The sequence below is a fragment of the Carassius carassius genome, chromosome 45 (assembly GCF_963082965.1).
Source record: "Carassius carassius chromosome 45, fCarCar2.1, whole genome shotgun sequence".
NCBI classification, from domain to species: domain Eukaryota; kingdom Metazoa; phylum Chordata; class Actinopteri; order Cypriniformes; family Cyprinidae; genus Carassius; species Carassius carassius.
The window spans coordinates 15,939,384-15,958,779 of NC_081799.1; the positions used below are offsets into that span (position 1 = coordinate 15,939,384).

General features: G+C 37.2%; 1 protein-coding gene across 20 annotated transcripts in view; it reads left to right on the forward strand.

Annotated features, from left to right (window-relative positions):
• Positions 1-19,396, forward strand: part of LOC132127699 (disks large homolog 2-like) — a 227,297-nt gene that overhangs the window by 123,276 nt on the left and 84,625 nt on the right. Inside the window, exon 1 of one of the 20 annotated variants that reach the window (XM_059539720.1) lies at positions 12,683-12,819. The exons of 18 other annotated variants lie outside the window; for them this stretch is intronic. In XM_059539720.1, the coding sequence (XP_059395703.1) occupies positions 12,742-12,819 (78 nt within the window). In that variant the 5' untranslated portion in view covers positions 12,683-12,741. Of the gene's footprint in view, positions 1-12,682; positions 12,820-19,396 lie in introns of those variants that run through there. One more of the 20 variants, XM_059539723.1, reaches the window with a different exon arrangement.

The window sequence follows — 19,396 nt, forward strand, 5'->3', positions numbered from 1 at the left end:
GAGGTGAGCTAGAAATGTAGCACCATTATTCTGACTGAATCACTGCAGGGCTAAACATTGTGAATCATCTTGAACACCCGTCCTCTGTTTTCAGCCCAGGAACTCCTACTGAAAAGCTGCTTTAACACAAGCACTAATTGAACGGCTGCATAAGAAGGACTTCTCAGAAGCTTGACAGTCAGATGGCATGATATCGATCCTCGAGTCGCATTATTGAATAACATAACAACCAGAAAGGACACGCACCTTTTAGCTCAGATATTAGCCATCCGCCAGTCAAGCAAACATCTGTGGTTTTAATGAGTGGAGCTCGGCAGGGGAGAGCCATGATATTTATTAGCAGAATCAGTGTGATTGCAGAGCTCTTTTCTTCCTGAGAGAGCGCATCTTGGAAAAGAAGTGAGAGACAGCAGAGGCTCAGGGTTAATGGTGATTGTTTGGTTATCTCTCCTCCCTGGTGAAATGATTACTTCAGAGTCAGGGCTCTGTATGTGCCCAGGTCGGAGTAAAGGACCAGGCTTGATTGTCTGGGAGATGAGCCTTGGGTGGAATTAGAGATCAGGCAATTACCTCGAAAAGAAAGAAGAGGGGAGGAGGAAGGCGAGGGGAATAAAAAAAAAACAGAAAGGAAAGTTGTGCAGAGGCCTAAATACATTAATTAACCACAAATTTATTACTGTTAAAGCCGTATAAAAAATATTTAGCACAGCTGCCAACAGGTAGAAATATGTTGAAGTATTTTTAGCAGTGTTGTCTTGTCACAATTTTTACTGGCCATACTGTTTTTTAGGGTTCTTTGTTTTTTTCATTAAACATTCTCACATAAAGTGTGACTTAGTTTGGTCGCATTAGCATATTCATTTTAGTTTAACTAGTTTTACTACTTTTGCCATTTTTAATGTTTCTGTTTAGCTTTATTTTTTTATTTTAGTTTGTAGTCATTTTGGTGTTTCAGCATAAACATTTATTGACTTCAGTCAATATTTTAGATTTTTTTCATCTTATAGTTTATTTCAGCATTATTGCACTGAAGCACTGAAGAAAGCATGGGCTGAAACGTCTGCTCTTTCGTCTGTTTTTAAGACACTTTACACTTTGTAACTTTTTCACTTTTGCATATGGAAAATAAAATATATTTTCGATAGACCTTTTTTGGTTTGATTATATTTTTTCAGTGGGTGGACAAGTTCGGCTACTTGGTTGACTAAACTTCTTTTTGTTAACGAACCTCACAATTCATTGATTGGTTTTCTTCTTTTTTTGACCACACACAATTCCGGTCTGATTTCAGCATTATTTCAGTTAGTGGAAATGAATTTTTAATTTTAATTAACAATAACAACACTGCTGAGAGGTCACATAAAAGTTTGTTTGGTTGAAGCAACAAATTTGCTAAATCTGTGTGGAAATCTTTCGCCCTGACACAAAATTCCAGATCATGTGGATTCTTACTGAAATGACTCTATTTCACCTTTAGGCCAGTAAACCACCCAGAACTGCCTAGCCAAGGCATTCCAACACATTAAAAACACATTCAACTACATAGTGATGCTATACCTCTCACAACGTCATCTGTTCATTTTTGTCTTGCTATTTTGTCATGGTTGTGTCTCAACAAGGACAGCATATCTACCACAGAAGGGCTTTTATTTCCAGTGCATGTAACGTGAAGTCAGGGAGTTTGAATTTGTTCCATTAGCATACTAATTGTTTTCAGGTTTTCTCATTTTTGTCACATCACTTCAACTAAAATGCTTATGTCTGCCTTGAAGCAAGAGCTTAATGAAATTTGCTTTTTTTAAGGGAGATGAACTCATTTGTCTGTTCATAGACTGTTTTTTGAAGGGGTTTTAGGAGTCAGGACTTGTGATGTTTCCAGAAGCATGCCATAATTCACCTTTACACAAACTATTTAAAAGCGTGTTTGGAGAGCTACAGGGGCCAGCTTTGTTTTTATTTTTTTTTATTTTTTTGCAGTGTGGAGAGGTTTTGCTTTGCCAGTGAGGGATTTCTTTTTATGAACAGAACACTTATAAGCCTATTAAGTTGTTCATGAGTGGCACTTTACTCTTTGCATATTGACAACAGCTGCTTAAGTGAATGTATCATTTCTGCACTACTATCATCAAATTAAATTGCAAATTATTTTCTTAATAATCTGCTTTGCACTGTGAAAAATATTCTGTTAAATTTGTGGTAAAAAAAAAGCCAGTTGTAAGTAATTCACTGTAAAAAAAAAACAGTACGGTGACAATGTTTCAGATTTTATGGGATGGGATACTAGTGCCTGACTTATACCAATCTAAATGTAGTGATAAATCATAAATCATAATAATGCAAGTGGTACAACAAAAAAAAAAAACATATGGTAAATCAGATTTTATAATTTTATAGTAAGTGGTCTGTACATAAAAACAGCCACTACCCATAGACGGTGCAAAGAATCACACATACAGACAAAACACCATCAGGGTATTATACATGATGTTAAATAATGCAATAAACATAAAATAGTAAAAATAATTAGCATGAAATGCAGCACAAAACACCCCAATATACATTACTTATTACAAAAATGAGAAAAGTTAGTCTATTTATGCAAAATGTAGTCATATTTGATATCATGACTTCTGGGAATGTTCTTTAACTGTTGTTTTTAACACTATTAATTATTTAATAATTCATAGATGTACTTGCAAAACCACAGTATAAACTGGATGTTAAAGCATATACAGTTTTTCACCTTATATGGTAATTTACTCTCAACCAATCAACAGGATTTACTGTAGCATTTATACTTTTTTCTGTAAAAGGTCAATTTTTCACAACAAATGTATTATTTTTTTATAAAAAGAATGTATAGTGCAGTTCGAACAAAAAATTGTCTCACAAATAGTTGAGCTGTAAATTGACATGTCAAACTTTTTGACAAGCTAATCTGTAAATGGCTTGCTTAATACCATTTTTGCATATTAAACATTTAAGAGGAGAAAATATTTTAACACTGACAAAAGTACTTAAACTGTCATTGTCCTTGAAATAGCATTCAGTCAAAATTTCATTGTAATGCAGTTTGAGCTTTAAGAAATTTTGCACCCGGTCTGAAGCAGTCAGAATCCTTGACATGCACTCCCAACTCCAAAGACGATCGAAGTGCTCGCCTGGCTGTCAAGCATAGCTTTTACAATTTTAGAGCATATTAGAGATTTTGGTCACTTGTGGATAAAAACCGCTCAATAATTTACCCACGAAAAGAATATTCTATGAAACATATCAAGAAGAAACTGATATATAGTGAGAATATTTGCAAGAATCTTTAAAGTGTTCATTTTACATTTTACAGCAGATGCTAACATATAAATTATCGACACACTTAACATCTGTTGAACTGGTGAATTACATGAGAGAGTAGAAAGATGCTTCTAGAGCTTTAGCCAGGAGAGAGTCACATGTGCTACCCATATGTTTCTCTTTCTCGTGGTTTACTTGCTTCATTGTATAACCTTAATTATCAATAACCCTAAAATACTATCAAATAACTTCTTTTTTTTTAAGTAAAATATATATCAGCAAAGACAATATTAGAGCATTTAAGCAGCCATCTTTAAAAATGAATTATTACATGCACAGTATGTATTTGAATAAGCTGATTGACTCATTATTTACATTTATGGATGATTGCATTATCGTATTTTCTGACGTCTGTCAATAAAGCTACATATTTAACCAGGGAGAAGGTGCAGTGTCAAAGCAAAGGCATCTTGTTGTTCCTTAGCTCTCTCTTTTTTTCTCTCTCTCTTTTCTCTCTCTCTCTCCTCACACAGATGCTTAGGAAGGTCATTCTTAACCAAAGAAAACACAGTGATATGAATACTAAACTGTCTCCTTAATTGCAGATTACAGAGTCTGGGGATTATAAAAGAGAACATATCTAGGCATCCTGATCAGTCCTCACAGACTGTTTGAAATGCATCCTTCAAGCCAAAAACTGTTTTTAATGGTGATGAAATGTCTTCTTGGGCCAAAACACTGATGAAAAGGGAATATTTTGAATTTGGCTGTCTCTATTACACTATATGTGACTATATTGATTGGCATTTGTCTCAGTTATTATAGCAAATCCCAGCATTGATGTTTTATGGTAAAGACACGTTATTGTATCCTACCTTCTTAAAATCTGTCGTCTTAAAGCCCGTGAATGCAGTCAGATCCTGGCAGTTGCTTGGTAACAGATGTGCCCAACTGCAATGTTTTTAATAATCAGACCCACGCTTTAGTCCGACCTTGTTATTGTGTATGAGTGTGTGTGTGCTCGTTTGTGTGTGTGTGTGTGTGTGTATGACCTTCACCCTGTATCTCTAATGAGTGTAAGTAGCTCTAACAGGGTTATGCTGCACTGCAAGTGCTAAATGACAGAGAGAATGTGAAGTGGGTTTTACTGACAGGGTTTCAGAGACCTCCTGGACCCGATGGACATGTTTATGTTGTTTCTGCTCAGCTCATTATATGGCTGCACTCCGTGTTGTCCTTTTTAAAATAAAAATGAAAACTCGAGAGATTGGAAGTTGCTTTTTCAGATTAAGGGCCGCTTGTCTATATTTGTTGACCACATGCAGGGGCGTACCATAATGACTTAAATTTTGATCGGTTATATTTAAAAGAGGTTTGTTTTTCCTGACCTCACTGAGAATGAAAAAAGGACTTTACAATCAAGCATCTGGTTGCTTTGGCAGTGGGTTAAATAAATGTGCAAACAGTAAATCACAGTCCCACTGTGGCTAAGGCTTCCTACTAACGTCCACCTTTTAAGGAAATCATTTTTATAATATAAAAAAAAAGTAATTTATGAAATAATAACACATCATTACTGGGTATTCATGACTCAAACTGTGCCTGTCACAGTGTGTGCACTGAGCCGCTGAAAGAAAGTGAACCTCCTTTTAAGAAAATAAATGTTTTCTTGGGCAAATTATACACTTTTATTTACATAAATGTTGCTTTTGCTCACCATGGATACATTGGAATTACTGTAAAAACAGTTATATTGTGAAACATTAATGCAATCTAAAATAAATGTGAATATTTGAGCACAAAATCAGCATATTGGAATGGTTCCTGAAGGATTATGTGACACTACAGACTGGAATAATGGAAATTCAACTTTGCCATCACAGGCATAAATTACATTTTAAATATGTACAACAATAGACAGTTCTTTTAAATTACACAGTATTACTGTCTTTGTGTTTTTGATCAAATAAATTAAGACTCGGTGAGCACTTTCACAAACGTGTAATATCATAATTTATTCCAAATTAATGACAGTTTGTATGTGTGTATCACACTTCCAGTATAATTATATAACTAAATTTGAAACAGCGCAAACAGATATCCATCTTAATTTCTTACAAACTGATGTAGGGTCCTGAAAATGTAGGATTTAATATGTATGGTTATAACATGCGCTTGGCATTCTATTTTTTTAACCAATCTATGACTATAATCATAAAGGCAGCTGTATTCTCCTGCTATGTAACTGCAGCCAATTTTCAGTTCTTTTTTTTTTTGTTTTGTCCTGATCACATTGCACTTTTCTGGTGAAAAAAGTGGACTGTAGGTCCTAATCTCTTCCTACCCTCAACCTTTCTGTATTTATCTGACTCAAGGGCTCTTATCAACCTCATTCCCTGCTGCTGTGCACCGCTCTGCTGTTACACTTCCTGATTTGTGTCTGAGTGTCTAAAGTATCGGCCGTCTTTAATCTCCCAGAGTGCAGCTGGAAACTCGAGTTTAGCTCCACAGTGCACACAGATTAATTGAAGAGAGAAATATATTCCCTGAAAAGAGTACAATGCACTTAAAACTATGTCCTAGCTACAGTAGCCACATTTACCAGTGAGTCATTGGTAGTTTAAATAGAGCACATGAGTCTTCCCTGTGGTTCAGGTGATTGCTGGTGCAGTGGTGATATAACTCAGTTTTAGTGCACTTTAAAGCAGCCTAGTCACTGGTAGAAAGAGAGAAGGAGCGCTATCGGGTCCCATTGAGACATATAATTTGTGTAAAGTACAAGATAGTGTTGCAGCACCATGGAGAGCTCCATGTGCACATACATGTTGGCATCTGAAAGTGGCTACCCAGTGCTTTCTTTCCAACCTGACACAATAACACACTGCAATTAACACCCCAAATTACCCACCACAGGCTGGAAACCAAGAGAGAGAGGCAGTCGGAAGGAGAAGACAGCGAAAACTGGAAGGGAGGGCAGTGGAGGTTGCGTTTCAGCCAGAATCCATTACACAATAAGGCCTCCAGAGAAATTGATTTGCTATTAGAGGGTAAATGCATATGGCAGGCAGTGGGAGATTTCCTGGAAGGGGCAGATTCCGAGCCCTCATCCCGTGCTCCTTTACAAAACCTTGATGGAACTGCCATCCGCAAAATTGTGTCTAATTTGATGTTGATATTTCAGCATGCACAGAATAAAATTGTACCTTCTGCTCTTCCATTTCAGATGGATCAAAGGCAATTTAAAGAGAAACATCTAATTTAAGACTCTTAGCCTCATGCTTTCCACCTGTTCCACCTGATTTTTGTAAGATTTTAAGACAAGATTGCATTTATTTATTTGATAAAAAAAATACTGTAAAAATATTAATATTGTGAAATATGATATGTATAAGTAACAGTTTTCTATGTTTAGGCCTATGTGTTTTAAATTCCTGTGATGACAAAGCTGAATTTTCAGCTCTTACAGTCTCAAGATCACAGAGTGATCCTTCAGAAATCTTTTTTTTCCTTAATCCTATTTCTGTCCATTGCTTTTTTTCCTTTCAGGTTAAGTCCTTGCAGTTGCTTCCTCCTGCTATACGGATCGCAGTGTAAGGGGCCGTTCACATATCGCGCCTAAAAACGTGTGGAAAACGTTAGGCGCGCCGCTTTCTCCTTCTTTCCAAAGCGCTCGGGCAGTTGCACCCCTGAGGCGGCTGCCGTTGCTAAGCAACCATGACGCGCTCTCTCCATGAAGACGCGGAAATTTCAGCAAAGGATAAATGGATTTGCAGCACTAAAAATCGCTTGCAGTAGCTCTGCTACTAAATTTATTTCAAAATGGAAATCCATATAGCGCTATGATCAGCTGTTCCTTCATCTTGGCTGAGCTTTCAACGTTGTTACGGGAAAGGATGAAGCTGATTGGTTAGTTCTTGTCACATGACCCGCGGTGCGCTTGCGGCATTCTGAAAAGTTGAAATGGTTTGAACTCGATGCGGTGCGGCCGCGTCTGGAAAAAACGAGCGCGTCGCACCTCGTGCGCGTCGCGACCGCGTCGCTTCCATTATGAGCGCGCATACAGCGAGCCTACATTGGAAATAACGAACTTGAGCGCGCAAAAGACGCAATATTTGAATGGCCCCTAAGATGCAAATTGAGAAGGTGCTATAGGCAGGACAGTGGGGGGTAAAGGGACCTGCTGGAGTCTGAGCTACAGATCACTTTGATGTGGTCCCCTGTCAGAGCCTCTGCCCTTTACGTGGGCCAGGATTCTGTCCTCCCCACTGTATGTTCCTCATGCATACCAACACATCCCCCCATGACTGCATGCCATCATCATTCCTGTGTTCATTAAAGCGCAGGTGCAGACTGATGACATCGGTTAGAGTGGAACATGATTTATACATGTCAGGAATTTATTGTTTTGTGGAAAAGTGGGCGTGGTCTCTCTGTGACACACAAAATATTAGGGCTTAGCAATATCAGGTGAAAAGAAAAAATATTTTGATGATTACAAAACACTTATTGTTCACAATAAGATCAGGAATGTGTATTGAGAAAATAACATGGTGTTATTTTGTGTTATTTCATGGAAATGGAGGCCATGGGTACATGGCCATGGTTAACCCTTGACATGACATAACTGTACATGCGGGGGACACAGCAATGTCCATAGAGTCAAGGTCATGATGTGGCTCAGTAATTTAACTGGGATCAATGGGATTGTATGGCTGTGTGATTCTGACTTCTGAGAGACTAATGCTGATCTGAATGTGTGTGTGTGAGAGAGAGAGTTCTACTAACACTGTTGTACAATACACACACATTTCATTTTAATTGTATTCTTACAACCTATCGTGTTCACACAGCTTCCATCTGCCAACAGCAATAACTGTGGGATTACTTATGTTAGAGACCACTAATCTCTAATCTTTCTTTCTTTCTCTCTATCTTTCTCTCTCTCTTTTGTTTGTTCGTTCTTTCTTTCCCCTTAGTTTGTTCGTTCTTTCTTTCTTTCATTCTTCATTTCTTTTATTTCCAAGGCTCTGTCATATGAAGGTGTACTGGCACTTTTTCTGCTGCCATCTCAGTGGCTATCACCTTCAGATGATGTGTGATTGATTTTAGCATTTCAGCCATGAGTGACATATCTGAGCGAGAAATGATTTGACCCTTTCAGATGGGGAAAATCTGTTTTCTGGAAGCATGCTTTGTATCCTAGTGTGTGTGTGTGTGTGTGTGTGTGTGTTTGTGTGTAGAGTTGGATTGTGTTTGTTGAGGATATGATAAGTGCTTAGAATGTATTGTCTGGATGAAGTAGAATTGATGGGCAAGGGATTCTTGAATACGTATGCATACAGTATGTGCTTCCTATGCTGATCAGAATGGTCCTTTCAGCAGGCGTCCACATTCACTCTTGTCCCTCATACAACCCTAAACTCCAGGGCTTCAGATGATCTCAAAGCCTTCCTCCTGATTTTACTTACTCCAAAAAGCCTTTGTTAATGAACAGCAACTGACTTTATGATGCCTCAGTATGCTGCTTCTGATTGTCTCTGTGTTCGTGATGAAGTGTAGGGCCCTCTGACTCGCTGAGAGAATCAACAATGCTGTACAACTGGTTTCTTACACACATCCCCTCTGGGGTAGACCTGTTATTTAGAGAATGCAATGCCGCCCGGCCCATTCATTTCCTAGACACGAGCGGGCAGTACGAGGAAATTTCCCTGTGTACACAGAGCTCCCTGGCGTGCAAAAATCAATATCTGCGCTGCAAAGCATGCAGTCTGAAAACGCACCATTGCAGCCATCTATTACAGATGCGCTGTAGGATAATCAAAGCCAGACCTTATACTGAAGGAGCTCTGCTAACGCAAGCATATTTCAGCAGAGCTGAAATGAAAATGACGTTTTCAGTGGACTGTAATTTGTGTATCGGACTTAAGTGTGATAAATAAGTGTGATTTGCTTAGAGCAAATCCAGATTTAATTGTACTATATAAATTCCATGTTGCATAATTGCACACAGAGTTTGATTTGTATCCCCAAACAATAGAAAAAAAGTATTTTCCCAGTAGTTGAAAGTTAATAGATGCTTATATTTTAGGTATGTGATTCCTTGATCATATTTTGGGTCAGTGTCATCAAAATTTCTGAAAACCTTAGGTCTAAAACAATGTCCAATTATGTATTATATTTACAATTAGAAATTGTTTCCTTCAAATAGCTTGAACTGATGAATTGTGTTCATTGTAGTAATGTAATTTTCATGTACACTACTGTAACGTTTGATTGCCTTTTGTGAATGTGACACATATAGACCAGAGTTCTTTAACAATATTCTGTAATCAGCTTAAGCCTGAGGAGAATCAAGGGCACTTTATTCAGCTCAGTGCTGGAATTATGTAACAATCATAATAATATGTAGCATTTAGAATGTGAATTCAAGATGAAGTGCAGTAGTTATGCAACAAGCACAAGGTGTACTCATTTAACAAAATAGAGCCGTTTATTGATTCACTGCAAGGGAGATTTATTGCCTCCAATTCAGTTTATGCTCAGTTATATTTCCTGCTTAGACTCCAATGTTTATTCTCTAGCTATAGAAACCCACAGGTTGATTAGATTCAGTATCCGCTACCCTTTTTGGTAATACCGAGGATATGGGGTTGAATCATTCCTAGCTTTCAGCTATAAACCCACTTGATTAATCTCCTTATTTGAAAAGCGAATTTCACAATTTCACAGATGTACATTGTGTAAATATTTAACTAAATTAGGGCTTGATATATGAACCTGGAGCTATACATGTGGCTTTGTTAACATTCTCATGTACTCATTATCTTAAAACATGAAAAAGAAAATGTGGCCAGCCCAGAATAGCCTAGGTATTCCCGCTCAATAACCTCTTCCATTGTGCACCTTATTATAGTTCATGTTTTTCGATGCCTACAGTCTTTTGGCACTCATTTAATGTGATTTGTGTCTGTCTTTAGAGTTTTCTCCTGTGTTTTTCTACAGCTCCATGTTGTCAGAAGAACATCAGTGAGTAACATCATGACTCAAGGCCTCTGTAACTTCATAGTGCCTCCATTCGCCCCCACGTGGGGCGAATCACCTCCCTGCCTCATTGTTTATCCCACACCACCCTGTGTTAACATTTCCACATCTTTGCTGGCTGAAAGAGCTCGCTGTGCCTGCACAGATCTGAATATCCCCATCCTGATGCGATTGAATGAACTTTTTACCATCATAAGGTACAGTTAGTCTGAAAAGGTTTTGATTCCGATTAACTGTTTTCGCCGATGGATGAGCTGATCTCTGTTTGTAGACTTTGGATTGCTCTTATCAGTGCGTCCAGGACCGTGAATAGCTCTGGGAGAGGTTGAAAGAGCCGCTGGGAGCCTCACTTTTGTTGATGAGTGCGGTTCTGTGAACACGTGACGTTGTCAGTGAAGACGTACGGAGATGTTAAAATGAAGCTCATTTGCAGCGTGTGAAAATGCATGCTGGGGTGTGATGGGGAGCGGAAGGAAGAAAAATGAAATCTCTCCTCCTGCTGTAATACTTGCTCATACACACCCACTTAGCAGATCAGTGTGAAAAATGAGTGTCTTGTAAGTATGAGGGCTGACCATTGATCTGTGTGTCAACTGAGTGTTAAAAATGATGGCTCTTGAAAAATGTAGAGCAGACTTATTATAACTAAGCAGAACAAAAGCATTATCAAATAACAGTTAATCACAACAGACAGGCAACATTTTTCATTATCCATGACTTTAGCTGAGGTTTTAATTAAAAACACTGCAATCAATATGGTACAATAGGATAAGAGTATCCGATAAAAAATACACTAAAGTTTCGGGTAATTTTTGAAAGAAGTCTCTTTTGCTTTCAGCAGCCATTACTCCAGTTTTCAGTGTCACATAATCTTTCAAAAATCATGCTGATTTGGTGCTCAAGAAACATTTCTTATAATTATCAGTGTTGAAAAAGTTTGTGCTGCTTATTTTTAAAACTGATACATTTTTCAGGTTTCTTTGATGAATAGAAAGTTTGAAAGAACTGAAGTCGTTTGTAACATTATATGTTTTTGCTGTCACCTTTGATCCATCACACCCTTGCAGAATGATTTTTGTTTTAAAGACCTCAAAAAATGTGTTGCTTATTGCTCAGTAGATTTAAAGTACATATCAAATCTAAATTGACCGTATTTACTTCCATACACATTCCTGGTTTTATTGTGGAATTAATTGGTGCACATTATTCCAAAGAAGCATCACAGTTTGTGATACATTTCTAATGCGTAAAACCAAATACATCTCTATAATTTTTCTCTTTGCAGTAAATGGGTTGTGTATGCATTTCATGTTGTCTTTAATGGGGTCCTAAGTTATGCCTAAATTGAGTATCATTGCCTTCTCTTACAATATCAAGTTAAAAATATAAATAATTTAGATAATTGTTAACTTGCAGAGAGTATAGAGCTATAGAGTGAATGTGCAAAGCATAGCTCAGAGTATTTGGTCCTTGAAGAGATCTCTGGCTTGTGATAACAGACTTGGGTTACCTTTGAGCACAGTTTGAGACATTGTTGAGACCTTGTCTGAAACTCCAGTGAACAAATTATCTTTTTTTCTTTCCTTAGGAGCTCTGAGAAGCAAGAATGAGTCTCCATTTTTAGATAAAATTGAGATGAAGGGATAGCCACCTCAAAAATTAAAATTCTGCCATCACTTAATTGCTGTAGTATTTTCCCTCTCTCTTTCCAACACAATTTAAACTTGCTTGTGGCATTAAATGATAAAATTACAGGTAGATTTCAGCATTCTGTTCAGTGAATTTAGCGGTCTTACGCAGGTGTTTTAACTATGATCCAAAGCATTTCAGAGGTGTGAGGGATGCAGCTCATGTTTACCTTCACTGATGGCACAGACAGATTGTGTTTTTGGTCCCAAAAGAACCTATGGAGCTTTAGATGATTTATCCCACCAAGCTTAGGGAGCCTCATTCATTTCTCACAGCCAGAAGAGCCCCTAAACCAGTGCCAGATAGACTTATGTACTACCCCCAACAGACAGAGTAACTATATTGGCCTGGGGTCAACAGAGTTTTAAGTCCTGCACACAATACCATAAAGGAGAAGACTCGCCGTTCTGTTGGCAATGTGTAAATAAACCAGCAAGACTTGGGAAAGGAGAAAACAGTGAGATTTTAAAGAGAGTGCATGTGAGATTTGCGACTTTCTCCAAGCAGTCGGTCTCTTTTTGCCCTCCCTCTTTCTCTCTCACCTGCTCTAGACTGAGTGTGTATGTGTAGATTATTACTGAGGGCAGAGGAGTGTGAACAGCATCTCTCTCTCTTCCTCTCTCACTCTCGCTCTCGCTCTCCCTCTCTGACGCTGAGACTGGTGACTCCTCCACAGTGTTTACTCATAATTCAAACGGAGAGATTCCACTCAGCCACACTATGTTTGCCTCCATTTGGTACGCCAAGAAGCTTGGACGCAGACTGCTTCAGAATGCTAGGAAGGCTAAAATGCAGAAGGTAGGTGTGGGAGATTTCCATTTGCTCTGTGAAGAGTTCATTCAAAAGAATATGACCTTGTTTGTAGTGCTTCTTAATATGTATTGATTAGCGAAAGGTGGATTGGAAATGGAAAGGTGGAAGGAAATGCATTGGTGTGTGTTTTTATTCAAGTTTGTTCATGCTAAAAAGCAGTTGTGATAATCGTAAAGGAGATTCTGGTGAGCTAGATTGAGTACTTCCTTTCTTTTTTCCTCCCCCAGATCTAATCTTCACCGTCTTATAGTGGGAGTAACATAATAATATTTTATCCCATTGTCGGAATCCTTGCTTGCATTACAAAGCATTAATAATGATCTGTATCATTCTCATTAAACAGCAGAAAATCCTCTTTACCTGCTGTCTTCCTGTTATCGTGGCATTTACCATGCTGTACCATCTGTGAAGTTTAGCAGCCTGTCTCCCTCTCTTATTCTCACTCATTCTCTACCTCTGTCGACTCTCGCAGTCTTGAGATGTTCAGCACCATATCTGATTTGTCCTAACCTAGTCTGCCTGCTGGAATTTTAACTAGTCCTGTTTCTGACCAGCTCACTTCGATTCTCACTTTTTCTCTTTCTATCAGTAATTCACAACTTTTGGTTCCCTTGCTAAAGATCTCAGTTCCTGTCATTAGCAAGGGTCCTCATCACTTTTACACTTTTTGAAGGGAAGAGGTGTGTATGTGTTAGTGTGGGATTTGAATGCAACAGGTTTTATACTCTTATCTGCCTAATGCACAAATGCTAATGGTTTTAAATTTTTTACTGGAGGGAACTCACAAAAGTATGTCCAGAGCATGCCATATTTGAACCAAGAATTAAAGTACTCTTCACAAATTTTAGGTCAGTAAGATTGTTTAAATGTCTTGCAAGTTGCTTATGCTTTTCAAAGCTGAATGTGTTTGATAAAAAAATATACAGTAAAACTGTAATATTGTGAAATATTATTAATAAAAAGTTGTCTATTTTATTATTTTAAAATGCAATTTATTTTTGTGATGACAAAGCTTACATGATCCTTCAGAAATCATTCTATTATGCTAATATGGTGCTCAATAAACAATCCTTATTATCAATGTTGGAACAGTTGTGTTAATGCTTTTGTTGAAATTGTAATACTTTTTCAGGATAATCTGAATAATAGAAAGTTCAAAAGAACATTTATTAGAATTTATTTATTAGAATTATTTAATAAAATTATGAAGGTCTCTTTCTTTAAAAAAAGTGTTTTTTTTACTATCCTCATTCTCAGTGCCGTTTGTTATATTCTCAATTACTGTAATACATTTTTTACAATTAAATTAACATACATGTAAGATAGCACATCAGATAATAATTTTTTAATAATATATTTTTCCACTTTACATTAATTGGAATCAAGATGTTCGGCATTTCTTTAGGCTTTTCAGGGAGAATTCTCAATAATCAGGAAAATAAAATTAGAAACATTTTCGTGTTGTCCTCCAGATGAGGAAGAAGATGAAGTAACTGATTTATGCACACAAACTGAAGTGTCCAAAGGACATGTCCCCCAGTCTGGAACTCTATGTGCAGAAGAGCAGAACGTGGGCGAATGCAGGTGACCATAGGCCACATGAGGACACCAAGAAATTACCTAGGAACCATCTGCATCAGTTAATGGTTCTGAAATATGCTTTACTGTGGCACTGATGGACAAATCCGTTTTGGAGGAAAAGTGCTTCATTATCACGAAAATACTTGACCATGACATGCTCTTGAAGGGTTCATAAATTCCCCCCACCAAAAGCTTGATGCTTGTATTGATTTTGTTTTTGGCAGAAGGGTTTCACACCCTGCTCACCTTCCTGCATGCACTGGCACTGTTTCAGACTCTCCAGCAGAGGCTTCTGGAACATTGCTGGAGTTCCTTTGAAATTTGTTTTATCCATCCACAGAGGAACCTTGGTGTGATATTTCTTGGCGCTGCTGATGTTTGGCCTGTTCTGTGTGAGGTTTTATGTTCTTTGTCTCTAAGGGAAGATCTATCAACTACAGCAGCCGTTTGGTAGTAATTGAAATTATTTAATTTCCCAAACTGTCATCTGGTTTAATGCTGGAAGGAGTGGGACTTTGAATTATGGGAATTTATTAGGTTAAATTGCATGCACCTAGCTTTTGTGCTTGATTTTCATTGTATTTCTCTTTTGATTCATGGATCCATTAATAAGGACCTCACACACACCTGAATGGTTGCTGCAGGTGCGCTGAAAACAGAAGATAATATGAAAAAGAAGAAAAAGGTCTTGCACACTACTGTAGCTCTCAAGCTTTCAAAGAAATCCAATATTTTTTGAAATAGTAATGATTTGAGCATGCCTTCATCAAGCTTTTTATCCTGATTTCTGGCGTTAGTTATTGTTCATGTTTTTACTATTGCTATTTTACCTCTGAGAGGGTGTCGTGGATAAATTTAAGGGGCTGTAAATGGAATATTTATAGCCCAATCCTTACAAGAAGAAACCATCACAAACCTAGGTTGTTCCTGCAAGTTCCTGTAAAGAAATAGGCACCTGCTAAATGTATAGTACTTCTCACTAGACTTTCTCTTCTCTTTTTTTAATATTTTTTGCATCTTCAAAGATTCAATGACTGTTCTGCCAGAGATTATAACACTCAACTTGGATTTGGAGAGCGTTTCATGCTTATTCGTTGCCTCACAGCGCACGTACTATTATGGAGGAACCGCTGATGCGATGCGATCAAATTGAAATGAACCTTTTTCATTATTTGATCAGCGTAAAATGCCTCCTCAGCCAATTTTTGCATTTGTGAATTACCTCTGAGAAAAAGTAATTTATTTAACTGATCTGAAGATGGCCTTGGTGTTGTACCTCTATCTGCTCTATAGTCTTTATGAGCTCTCCCAAAAATAGTGCTTTATGTGAATATTTTCAATTTCATCAGCAGAAAGATGGTTGTTTTAGGCATTGTTTATGTAGCAGTGAGGCTCTTTGTCCTTGTGTGTTCAATTGCCCTTCATATAAAAGCTGTGTGTCTGGGTCAAACCCGGACAGCATGTGCTCTTAGGTCACATTGGCCGCTTGTGCTCAGACCCATTAAACTTGAGGAACAGGTGAAGGTAGACAGTCTCTATCCTCTTTTTGACCTACCCACCCCAGCAGCTGCTCTGCAAATGTACTCACGCTTCCAATATGTCCTTAAGAGTATTCTGACTATCTCTTATTTCAGTACTTTAAGGGTTACTGTTGCTGTTTACTGAAAATGTCTTGACATTTGTGGTCACCATTGATTTTCATGATATGGAATGAAACGCTGTAGACTTTCTGCTTACTCTGTTTCATGAAAGATAGTTAGTCACAGGTTTTTAAAAGACATGAAGACAGAATTTTCATTTTTAGATGTACTTTCTTTGAGTGGCTACTGAACAAGTACGTGAAAATGAATGGTTATAAATACAGTCCAAGGGCAGTTTTTTTTCTTTTTTTTTTCTAGTAGAAAAAAATACCTTGGAGAAATTTGCAGTCAACACAAAAAGATTGTATACTAGAACTTCATTTTACGTAAAGGCCAACAGGAGGAATATCTAAAAGCCTCTTTATTAAACAGATTAAAGTCAAGGTTAGACTTTACAGACATTTATCTTGAAATACTGAAATATGAAATTTGTCTTGATATTTTTCGGATGACTTTTTAACTTTTGACCCAAGAACCCTGTACTATGGCATTCAAGTCAAATCATGATGTAAACACTACAAAAAGATTACACAGCCTGTTTTTTTTTTCTTATTAATAATTTTAAAACAGAATAAAATGTTATTATATGAAAGAACTAGAAAAATATAAATGTTGTATTCCAAAGACATATTTGAAAAAATGCAGAAAGCCGCCTTTTAGAATTAGGTATAGTATTTATAGCTGTATATAAAACAATAGAAGTGTATGGAATGTCCTCATTTAGATTGCAAAGTAAACGTGTGTGTGTGTGTGTTTGTGTGTGTGTGTGTGTGTGTGTGTGTGTGTGTGTGTGTGTGTAATTGCAGTTCCACTAATGACAAGCAGGAATTGTTAGCAAGCCTTACACTATATCTTTTCCTTTCCTAGTTTCTGTGGCGATGAAGTTCTGCTCTAATTCTTTCTGTGAGTACAGTGCAGTCTCACATATTTCATGCCGGTCATTGAGCCCTCATAAAAAGAACTTTGAGGTTCAACACATTTTGTCTCATATATGTGTGGCCCGAAACGTTATTAGATCCTGCTCTGGCTGGAGCCTTCCCCATTTGTCTCCCTCATTTGCCTCTGTAAGGTTTTATCATGCGGCGATGACTTTTTAAAATTGGTTTTCATGCAGGGCTTGATTTATTTAATGCAACTCTGCCGTCCACATTGTTCTTCACATTCATATTGGAATGTGGCTATAACCTTGTAATGTAGAAGCTTAAAAGGAGGCTTCTACATTAGCAGAATGATAAGGCTTTTTTTTTATTAATGGATGCTATTTAGTGATTCAGCAACGTATATGTATAGAAGCTTGGCAGTGGGCCAGCATGATATTACAGCAGAGTAGAAAAAAGTATAGGGTCATTTTTATATATGAAAAGTAATAAACTGGTTTCCCTGAAAGAATGGGAGAGTTGAGGTGATGTAGGCTTTATCACAATGGAGACATGTTGACATTTGTGTTATATGAATAATGTATAGGCTTTCGGGAGTGACAGGCGGTTATGTATGATAACAGTAAATAAGAGGTGTTGTGTGAAGGTGATTCGCTCAGGCTGAGATTTTTCACATCACACTTGTTCAGTGTTACCTGGAGCTGAATTTAGCAGATTGAGTTCAGTATCTTCATATGTGGTTTGTTTGTTCTGAAATACTCTTTTCATCGCGTATGTCATAAGATCTGTAAAGACCAAGGCAATACAATTCATGTCGCTCTCTGTACCTGTTCTTTTCTCCAGCAAATTGAGGTGTTTCTTGTCCTCACTCTGGGAACAGCAAACCCAAGAATCATTTCAAGTGTTGCTGATTCAGACTAAAGCCTCTACATTATTGATCATCCTGCTAGAATCTAGTCAAAAGCCTTTTTGCTCTCCAACTAGTTTGAACAAACTCTGATTTGACTCAACACAGTATCAAACTCTGTGTTAGGGTGTTGACGAGATTTGTTATGTCCATGTTTTGAACTCTGGCTTAAACCAATTCTGGCATTGGATTGCATCCCAAATAGGGGATGTTTGCAGTTCTGCTGCGGATTTGGCCACGTGTTTTCCGAGCCGGTCCTGGTGGAGGGATGTATGACAGATGTGGCTTAGTGCCACCACTGGCTATGCTGTGAACAGTGATAAGTTTAATTGCAGGAAGTTAGAGATGTCAATTGGTTTAATTATGAATGTGTCTGTCAGCACATGGGATGTACACTCAAAGGTCTTGATTGGTTCAGGTGTTGAGGTTCACTTTCTTTTTTGAGTTGTTTTAAAACCTAGTGGTACCTTACTGTCTTCTGCATACATAAACAGTTGCCTTTTAAGGCAGCATCACAATTTCACACCACATACATGGTATACAATTGTGATACTCGCACATCGTAACTCACAGTTCAAAAACACTTTTTTTAATTATTATTATTTTTTTTATATTAAGGACATGCTACTTTAAGTTTGTGTATGTGTCTATGCATGTTTGTGTCCTCTACACACATAAATTAAATTAATGTTTTTTTTAAAAGAAAAATCACTCTAGAGTAATGGCTGCTCAAAATGTACCTTTCCATTACATTAACAAATTACATTTTCAAATATATTTGAATGGAAAACAGATGCTTCAAATATTAATGATAGGAGTAATATTTTATTGTATTTTTTTTCAACTTAATGCAGCCTTGGTGAGCAGAGGATACATCTTTAAAAAACTATATACATATATATAAACAAACGTTATTAACTCGTTATTAACAAACCATTAAATATGACTCAATAAACTCCTAATTAGTTGCTTATTAATAGTTTATAAGGTAGTTGTTAAGTTTAGATATTAGGTAGGATTAGGGAGGTAGAATATGCTCACATAGAATATGCAATTCTTAAGTGTTAATAAACATATAATATGTTAGTAATAGGCATACTAGTAAGCAACTAGTTATAGTGAGAGTTGGTCCCTATACTAAAGTGTTACCGAAACTTTTGACTGGTTATATGATTTTAAATCATTTTAATATATTGGATACAATATTTATTTAATCAATTATTTTAATTTTGATCAATGCAAAGCATTGTGAGATTGCCTCATGCAGGGTAAATGTCATGTTGGCTTAATTTTTCCAAAACCATCTTAAAACCTGTTAGAATTTTCCTTCAAACCTTTAGGAACAGACAACATGTTGTAAGCATGTCTGGTGTGCCTTAAAGCGCTATCTAGGTAGGCATTTCATTATGTTTGGGACCAGAGCTGTAGTGTTGCAGCATAAAGGCAGGATGTTGGGTCATTTTAAGAGGAGGACAGTAAAACTAGTTAGTCCCACATTGTTTGTGTCATTGTCTCTCTCTCCACCTCTTTTTTTTTAATGAGTGTGCATTGTTTAA